The sequence below is a fragment of the Phalaenopsis equestris genome, unplaced genomic scaffold (genome assembly GCF_001263595.1).
Source record: "Phalaenopsis equestris unplaced genomic scaffold, ASM126359v1 Scaffold000107, whole genome shotgun sequence".
In the NCBI taxonomy this organism is placed as follows: domain Eukaryota; kingdom Viridiplantae; phylum Streptophyta; class Magnoliopsida; order Asparagales; family Orchidaceae; genus Phalaenopsis; species Phalaenopsis equestris.
The window spans coordinates 5,029,441-5,040,249 of NW_018164549.1; the positions used below are offsets into that span (position 1 = coordinate 5,029,441).

Here is a 10,809-nt window from a genome sequence, read left to right on the forward strand (position 1 = left end):
CTAAAATAAATTAATATTCTTCCAATGAAGAGAAGTCTACAAAACAGTACAAATGCATAGGGAGTGTTCTTAGCGTCATGGATTTCATTCAGATTGATCACAAAAATGTCAATTATTATGGAAACAAACAACCCACAAACTCATAAGATCCCCAAATTATGAGTAATTCTTAGACTTTTATCCTGATAGAAAAAATTCATAGAACTATAAAGAATGTCGGTTATTAAAGGTATAAAAGATAAAACATGATTGTATGTTCAGAAATAATTACAAACATGCACGAGTTGTGCTTTGAAGGACGTCTTGAATGGTGAAAAGTCGTCCACGAACTGTTTCCTGCTCTTGTAGTATTTTACTTGTAGTATTTTTAATTCTTTCCAGTAAACTTTTTTGTGACAGTTCCCATCAAGTGTTGTAGAAACTCAAAGACAATTGCTTCCCTAGCATGTAATGACCATTGAATTCTAATAACCTGCCAAAACGATATGGATAATTGAGATTTGGAGAGTTATTTGTAATATTTCAATAGTTTACGTAACAAATGCTTTCAATAGATAATATTCAAAACTAACATAACATCAAAAGATTAGAGAATGAGTATTTGATGTCAATATCAAAAAATAAATGAGATGTCCAAAATGCAAGTATAAAGAAAGTAAAATTTATGAGTTAAATAATAATGATGTGAGAGAATCGTGAAATACAGAGTAAAAAATACATATACAGAGTACCCTAACTAAAGGGCTAAGAGTTTGTAGACCAGCAACATGAGTTTCCAAAAGAGTAAAGGGAATGGGTTAAATGAGTGTGATTTTAGGGTTTTAGGACAAGTGAGGAATTGTAATGTGCTTTAGTGTGTGAGAGACCAAACCCTAGCCATCCAGAGTTGCCTTAAGTTCAACAGTCGTATGGGGACTCATCATTGAATCCTCACATGATGGTCTCAACCTTTCAAGTGCCGGTGGTTCATGCCATCTATGCAGGCATTCAAAATGAGCAAAGAAGTGGTTTAAATTTATATGTAGGTGGGTTCCATATCTAGTCTTCTATGATAGTCAAAAGGAATGGCATATGGCTAGATACTAAGTGCTAAGAGGAAAGAAAGATCTCACCAAATTTGAAGTCCACGAAGATCAACCTAAAACTTCATGAAGATCACGAAGGGGCTCAAAGGGTTCCCTAAAAAAGTTTGACTTCAGCAAACAATAAATGCAATTCAATACAATAGATAAAATACTTTATAAATTCAATTTATTTATGAAAAGAAACTTCCAAAATTTACATTAAAACCACTTTTAACTTTTAACAGAGCCACTAATCATACTTGTACTTTAGTAATCAATCCGTACACAGCATCATACTTGTACTTTAGTGATCAATCCGTACACAGCAAGTAAAATGATAAAATATTGAATTTTTTCAACAATTTCCTGAATAACTTCAATCAAAAACTTCATAAAAATAATTGATTATGTCATCTATTGCCCTAAAAAAATACTTCACTACAACAAAAAATCATTGAACATCTAGAAAGTAAAGTAAATCTTATATTACATAAAATCTTCCATATAACAAAAATACTGATTAATAAACTAACCTAACTTGGCTTAATTTCCATGTATCGGCATTCTCAAAACCAGCACATAAATTATTTACTTAATAATAATTCCATACACAACATGTAAAATAAAATTTTATTTTATTCTGTCAACATTTTTCTAAAAAAGATCAACTTAAAACTTCATGAATATCACATAACAGCTAGATGGTTTCCTAAAAAAAGATTTGATTTTAGCAAGCAGTTAATGCACAAAAAAAAATAGATTAAATACTTTAAAATTCAATATAATTATGAAAAAACATTACCTAACTTTACATTATCGCCACATTTCAACTTTCACAAAGCCAAAAATCATGCTTTCACTTTAGTAATCAAATCATACACAACAACATGTAAAATGACAAAATATTGAATTTTGTTGAAATATTTTTCTGAATAAGGCCAACCTAAAACTTCATGAAAGTAACAGATAATATATACTAGTGCATTAAATAAATGTTTCATTTTAGAACCAAACATTTTGCATCAAGAACGTAAAGTAAATCCTATAATACACTTAATCTTCCATAAATAAAAAATATTGGGAATAACTCTAACCTAAATTGCCATAATTTCCAGGTATCAGCCTTCTCAGAACCCATAATTAAGGTATGTAATTCAATAATAAATCCCTACACAGCATGTATAATGAAACTTCCAGAAGATCATGTAACAACTGAGAAGGCTCCCCTAAAAAAGGTTTGACTTTCGCAGACAATCAATGCACAACAATAAAACAGATAAAATACTTCATTAATTCAAATATTTATGAAGAAACATGACCAAACTTTACATTATCACCACATTTCAGATTTTGACTAAGCCATAAATCTTGCTTCAATTATAGTGATCAATCCATACACATGTAAAAAAGCTAAATATTGAATTTTTTCAACATTTTCCTTGATGATTTCAACCTAAAACTTCATTAAAAAAACCGAAAATATGTGTTGGTCCATATATAAAAGTTTCAATTCAGCAAAGAAACATTGCATATCAAGAAAGAAAAGTAAATCATATATAACACTTATTAAATGTTGACGAATAAACCTAACATAACTTGCATAATTACAATGTTTCACCCTTCTTAGAATTCACATACACATGTAAGACTGAGATTTATTGCCTTTAGTCAAAAATTTTTTGAAGAAGAAGGATAACCTGATTTATTGCCTTTAGTCAAAAATTTTTTGAAGAAGGATAACCGAAACCTTTATGAAGATTATATAAAAGTTCAGATGGTTCCCTAAAAAAAGGTTTCACTTGAGCAATTTGTCAAAGCCCAGCAATAAAATACAAGTACTTCCTTAATTCAATATATTTATGAAGAAACATGATGTAACCTTACATTATCACCACATTTCAGTTATCATAAAGGCATAAACCTAAAGGTTTCTCTTCAGATGGTAATGTAAATCCTAAAATACATGGAATCTTTCATAGATCCAAAATAGTGATAAATAAACTTAACCTAACTTGTCATATTTATCATGATCAGCTTTATTAGACACATAAGTAAGGCAATTAATTCAGTTATCAGTCCATACACAACATGTATAATGATAATCTATTACTTTTTTTAAACATTTGCCGATGAAGGTTAAGTTAAAACTTTACAATTGATGCCCTCTAAAAAGGTTTTACTTAAGAAAATGGTCAACGCACAACAACAAAATTGATTTATTACTTCATAAGTGTACTATATTTATGAATAAACAAAACCTCATTTTACATTATCACCTCATTTTTACCTTTTACAAAGCCTTTAATCAAAATTCTATATTAGTGATTGCACCATAAACGGCAAGTAAAGTGCTTGTTTATTGAAATTATTCCAAAGTTTTCTGAAGTGAGTCAACCTATATCTTCACGAGAAACATATAAAAGCTTAGCTAGTTCCTTAAAAAAATGCTTCATTTTAGTAATAATATAATTCAGTGGAAGAAAATTGATTAAATACTTCTTAAATCAAATATATTTATGAGTAAACCAAGATATTTTTGATTAACTAGCAAATTTAAACATTCTAAGAAACTTAAATCGGGATTTTATATAGTGATTACATCATACAGAACATATCAAGTAACATATTATTGTATTTTAACGACTTAACAATAATTTATGTCATTTTGATACATACTTGTGAGTTTTAACTTCAGTAAAGAATCATTGCACGACAACAAAGTAAAGTTAATCTAAAATTAGATTTAATTCTCCACAAATCCAAAATATTTTTGAAGAAACTTAACATAATATGACATAATCATTATATATCACCTTTCTTAAAACTTTAAATAAGTATTTTGCTTCAGTTATCAATCCGTACACGGCATATTAATTGACAATTTTTTAAATTTTCTCAATATTTTTCGAAAGAGAGTCAACCGACAACTTCATTAAGAAAACATAAAAGCTCAAATAATTGCCTAAAAAAAACTCTCACTTATCAAATTGTAAATGCTCAACAAGAAATATATTAAATAATTTATATATCAAATTTATTTATGAAGATATAGCTTTATCACAGCCTTAAATAAGGGACCTACTTAAGTCAACGTTCCATATACACCATTTAAAATGAGAACTAATTAATTTTTTTTTCAACATATTTTTGGAAAAGTAAACATAAAACTCAATAAAATAACGTGTTAGGTCAGCTTGCTTCCTAAAGAAAGGTTTCTCTTCAGAATTTAAGTCAATGCATAACAATAAAGTAAAGTTAATCTTAAATTAGATTTAATCCTCTTTAAATTAAAAATAATGATGAAGGAACCTAATGTAATTTAACAGAATTACTATACATCAATTTTCTCAAAACCTTAAATAGGTGTTTGCTTTAGTTATCAATCCAAACACAGCATTTAAAATACCAATTTATTGAATTTTCTCAATATTTTTTCTAAAGATTCAAGCTAAAATTTCATTAAAAAAGAATAAAAGCACAGATAATGGCCTATAAATGCACAACAACAAAATAGATCAAATACTTTGATACTTTATATATTCAATATATTTATGAAGAAATCTAACAGACATATTAACTTTATCAAAGCTTTAAATAAGGCTTCTACTTCAGTGAAAAGTTCATACTCAACATGTAAAATGAGATCTTATTAAATTTTTTAACATATTTAAAAAAAAAACATAAGACTTCATAAAAATAAAAAATTAGGTCAACAAGATCGCTAAAGAAAGGTTTCTCAACAACAACAACAAAGTAAAGATAATATTAAACTAGATTTAATCTTCCCTAAATCCAAAATATTGTTGAAATAATAAAACTTAGAAGGTGGCTTAACTAAAACTCACTTAATTAAACTATAAATGCATAGAACAAAATAAATTAAATACTTTATATATCCAATCTATTTATAAAAATCTAACTTTTTAATAGCCTTAAATAAGGCTTCAAGTTTATTGAACAATCCATGCACAACATATGAAATGACAGTATATTAAATTTATTCAACATATTTATCAAAAACGACTACATAAAACTTGACAAATAAAACATATCAGCTTTCTTATTGCCTAAATAGAGCTTTCACTTTAGTATTTTCGTAAATTTCATATAGTAAAAAAAGAAATTGAGTTATCAACAACTTTTGATATCAAGTTCAACTCTTACAAACAATAATTGTAACATTTACACATTGAGTTCAACTCAGTTCAACTCTCAAAAACTAAAAACTCACAACCATTAAAAATTTCAGGAATGATCATTTCAATGCTAGACAACATAATGTGTACAAAAATGCAGCCAAGAAAATTTTCATTCTGAAATATAAATCTTGGAAGTCAGCTCAATTTATAAGTTTTACACCAACAACTGATTCCAAATTTTCTTGCACACAAACATTCCACGGTCAAACCTTTCAAATAAAGACGTAGGCATAAAAGCAAACACCACACTAGAGCATAACATCGAGTAAGGAAAATACGCCAACAAGCAATAATAGCAAATAAACCAGCCATGACGGATAAAGTGCATGCATCTTAGTCATTTCAGCATCAGGAAACTAAAAACCCAATTGCATCAGGAAAATAGTTTCAAAAATTCTAGGAAATATGAATCCATGATAAATTTTAGCTTATCCGGCATTTTAGGTAACATTCTAAATCAATCATTGAAACAATACAAGAAGATGCCAAAAACCATTAGTAGTATACTATAGTCATTCTCAACTTCATCCATAATGAAATTCCTTCTTAATCCATAAAGAAACAAGCAGACATAAGAGAGAGAAATCCTATAATAACAGAAGAAACAAATATTCTATTAACTGCTTTCAGTAAACTTCACTTGCTTCTCTTTATTAACTCATAAGAAATGCATAGTATCTTTGAGGAAATATCATCAAATAAAGTACAATCCAACTAACCGAACCGAAATTTTTCCATAAACTGAAGCATGGTTGGGTTTTATATTTCGAAAGGGAATTTGCATTTCATTTAGCTCATATCAAATTTCAGATGATAGGAAAAAAAATTAAGCTTATTATAAGAACTTGAGCCAGTATATAACCATTTATTTCATTAGGATCGAGCAAACGATTGTAATCTATAATTTCAAACAACATTTCAAACTATGAATCAATTTAAACTATAAGCAAATTTGGATTCAAAGGATATAACCCTCATGAACAAGTAACAAAATTTTACCTATGATATAAAACATTTCATATTCGAGCCACAGAAACGAATGCATATATAAACATGATTCTCACTTGAAAGGCTTGATGAAAAACCCTAAAGAGAAAAGGTAGTCAACATCATTTAACATATCTGCAGCCTGTAGACACCTTCTCTAACCTTCCCATGTCCCTCTACATCATATTTAAACATGGAAAACAGCTGCTAGAGCTCAAGCTTTCTAGCATTGACCAGCTCTTCAGTGTCGAACTTCTTCAGCCCAAATTAGAGCATGCTAAAATAAATTAATATTATTCCAATGAAGAGGAGAAATCCACAAAACAGTGCAAATGCATAGGGAATGTTCTTAGCTTTAGGGATTACATCCAAATTGATCCCAAAAATGCCAACTATTATGAAAAAAAGCAGCCCACAAACCCTTGAGATCCCGCCATTACAAGTAATTCTCAGACAAAATTCATAGAACTATAAAGAGCGAGTATTGAGATGTCCAAAATGGAAGTATAAAGAATGTAAAATTTATGAGTTAAATAATAATGAAGTGAGAGAATCGTGAAATACAATACAGAATAATATATATATATACATATATATATATATTGTAGAACTAATTTAAATAAATCAAGTAAAAGTCCTCATTATGCGCGTGCTACATGTGACCGACTCTATTGCCTGTGCTGCATCAGCTTATATCGTGGCCTTTGCCTTCTTGTAAATTGGCAACATTATCTATTTCATTGGAAATAAATTTAAATGAACCAGCAAGCAACAGAATCAATGAGGCATATTGTGAGTTCCTAGATAATTCTCATGATCGCATTTATAAAGTGAATTAAGAATGTTTTGCCTCAAAGTATAAGCACTAAATGAAAATATTTTGCACAACTCTGCTTAATAATTCTTCACTCCAAAAGTAATAATTCAACAAGCACACCCTCTACTCTATAAACAGACTCCATGTTTTGAGGCAGTCTTACCTCATATCATACCCCAAAGCAAGCCCCGAGTAAAAGAACATGTCAAAACATTAATGACAAAAAAGTAAGAAATGTATTTTTGTTGCCAAGTTTTTGATGTCCTGGTTTATTTGCTATAATTGCTTGTTGGCGTATTTCCCTTACTCGATGTTATGCTCTAGTGTGGTGTTTGTTTTCATGCCTACGTCTTTATTTGAATAATTAGAAATTAATGATAAAACTCTTGATCATAAGTCGATGGGTTTATTAGTGTTTTACCCTGTTTTCTTTTGAAATTATTAGAATATATGTTTTGCTTTTATTATGGCTATGGAAATGAAGTTGTCCCGTAAAGAGCATGTATATTGAAATACTTTTTTTGCTACAGTTATAAATTGAAAAAGATTTACGAGCAATCAATCATCTAGATACTTGTGAATAAAAATTGAAGTACTATATATCAGATTTTATTTTTTTTATTTAAGAGCAATGTATATGTAACTTTCTTCGGTTTTCTTTTATAAATTGTTGGGAATAGTTAAGTTCAAATATATGAATGGTGTTTTATTCGATAAAAGTTTCTTTAGGTGATTCATTTGTGTTATTTGAAAAACTTGTTTGCCTCTATTTTTTTTTACATTCTCTGAAAAGTAAGTTATTCTCTTCTTCTTTGACCTTCTCGAGGAACTTTCGGTATTGACCATTTGTGAGTGAGATTCAATTAAAGATATTATTATAACCATCTGAAATTCGCAAAAAGTATATCAGTATTAGTATATATATGTGTTTTGAATACAATTATTATATACCAATATAAATCAAATTCTTATGTTTATGTACATAATCTTTCAAGTTTTATGTTAACCTTATATGAGAAACAGTATTAGCAATATATCCTATAATTTTAAGAAGAATGTATGTTTATGTACTCCAAATTTTGGAAGTTAGATATATAAATTTGTAGATAATTGTGTGAGATATATAGAGATTTTTCATAAATATAAACGTGGTATGGCTTATATATTTTCATCGAGGTTGACATGCATAGTTTTTTTTTTATTTGCTTCACTAGCTGGGTGAGGAAATGTTCACAAATTCACTAAATCATCTTTGTATTTTTAAATACTTACACATAATATATTCGTATTCATATGGCTTATATCTTTTTTTCGTGATATCTTCAATTTTAGTTTGTATTTATGGTAATGACTTTCTATCTTTCCACGGATAATATTGGATCGAATAATAAACCCATAATTATTTAATCTATTTCGTGAGTATAGATATTTTAAAAACAGTAAGAAGGGTTGAGGAGAGGCTATATTTTAATTAGGGCTTAATTGAAAAAAATTGTTTAGAGTAAACATTTGGTCATTAATGTCTTTCCTAGATATCTACATTAATTAGCTATTTTTTTAATTTTTAATTTTTTTCTATTAGGTGTTTTATACCGCAAGTTCGATGAATTTGTTATTAATTCTCAACATATATTTATTTTGCTATTTCCCTTTACGGGGATTTGTAACTGCTATTATAAATTAGAACGAATTTTTTGACATATTATCAATTGCAAGACCTCAGACTAATTCCACCAAAACAATTCAGAATTTTGCACACTCAGCTTCAAATATAATTCTGTGATTTTCATCAAGTAAAAGTAACAACATGGAGTTTAGCGGGCTAGAGCTTCAAATATTTCATCCAGGCAGAGAGGGTGATGTATATGACTTTTGTACTGATGAACTTATATGCGCTTTTGAGTTTGTTCGAGGATCTAATCGTATGTCTAATAATCATTGGGTTCCTATTGGATGGGCAAGGATTTCAGAACTAGCGAAGATTGCCGAAGACTATGTTAAATGGTCTTCGCAACAAATTGATTTGATAGAAGATGAATATGATACTACCGTTTCTAGTGTTGTTACTCGACCTATATGGTGGTGTCACGTATTTGTGGGGCATTCCTCTATTTATGCATGGCTCAGTAATGCTCACTGTATACATCCAACTGTTAGTATTTGTTTGAGAAATGAAGGCAAACAATGTAGTGATTGTATGGATCACTTTGGTTTTGAGGTGAGTTCTAATGTTTGATCTCTTTTCATGTTAGTGCCACATTTTTTATTTTATTGACTTATTGTTTCCTGAAAATGCTGCTACATCTCATAATTATAGGGCTTTGTATGTTTAATGATTGTGAGTTTTTTGTATTTCAAAATGAATTGTGAATATTGTTAATTATAATATTTTAGTTGCGAAATAAATATTTTTCTAGTGATATTGTCATTTTATCAATTTGAGAGTTAGAGTAGTGCAAATATATTTTTTTTATGTTGAGAGATAACATTAGATTGTGTATAATTCACATATGAATTAACCTTGTTCAATTTGAATATTTTTTTAATAAAGTATTAGGTTTTATGGAGTGATTGTATGGAGCACTTTGATTTTGAGGTGAGTTCTAATGTTTGATCTCTTTTCATGTTAGTGTCACATTTTCAATTTTATTGACTTGTTGTTTCTTGAAAATGATGTTACATCTCATAATTGTAGGGCTTAGTATGCTTAATAAATGTGAGCTTTTTGGATTTTAAAATGAATTGTGAATATTGTTAATCATGATATTTTAATTGTGAAATAAATATTTTTCTAGTTATATTGTCATTTTATCAATTTGAGAGTTAGGGTAGTGCAAATATTTCATTTTTATGTTGAGAGATAATCTTAGATTGTATATAATTCACATAAGAATTAACATTTCACATATGAATTAATCTTGTTCAATTTGAATATTTTAACATTTTTAAATTATGTTTAATTGGTAACTTTATATAAATATATATATATATATATGGGATGTTTTCATTTCTCTTTTCACTGAAGATGAATAGTTTTTTAGATTCTTGTTAGAAAGACAGAAGGGTTATTATTTGAGTTGATGGGGTATTCAATTAGTGATTCATTTTCCAAAGAAAATGATACACCGATTGTGTTTCGTTTTGTCAAACTCAACAATTTTTATTTACCGCAATGCATCTTAAAGATTCCGCATCAAAAATAAATGTCTCAGGGATCAATGAAGTGCAGATGATTACATAGGAAATACAAGTCATTTATCATATTTGTGTGCGATTCATAATTTTATACAACTAATAATTCATATCTAGTCTAGATCATAAGTTTGATAGCATGACTTTTTGCAGAATCTACCTCGTACTGGTGGAACTGCTATCAAACTTATGATTTAGACTGGATATGAATTATTAGTTGTACAAAATTATGAATCGCACACAAATATGAAAAATTGCTGGTATTTCATTTGTAATCATCAACACTTCATTGATCCCTGGGACATTTATTTTTTACGCGGAACCTTTAAGATGCATCACAACCAATAAATATTGTTGAGTTTCACAAGAACGAAGCAGAATCGGTGTATCATTTTCTTTGGAAAATGAATCATTAACTAAATACCACAACAACTTAAATAACAACCCTCCTGTCATTCTAACAGGAACCTGAAAAACTATTCATCTTCAGTAAAAAGAGAAATGAAAACATCTTATATATATACATATATATATATATATATATATATAT

The 10,809-nt window shown here is 28.5% G+C and overlaps 2 protein-coding genes across 2 annotated transcripts in view; one reads left to right on the forward strand and one right to left on the reverse strand.

The window, feature by feature from the left end:
- The window catches only part of LOC110020723, a 43,081-nt gene that overhangs the window by 22,562 nt on the left and 9,710 nt on the right, over nt 1-10,809 (reverse strand). The gene's annotated exons all lie outside the window — the stretch shown is intronic.
- On the forward strand, nt 8,589-9,818 carry LOC110020681. Its single transcript, XM_020718865.1, has 2 exons — nt 8,589-9,285; nt 9,664-9,818. Exons 1-2 carry the CDS (start codon nt 8,875-8,877, stop codon nt 9,679-9,681), a joined length of 429 nt encoding a protein of 142 aa, XP_020574524.1. The 5' UTR covers nt 8,589-8,874; the 3' UTR covers nt 9,682-9,818.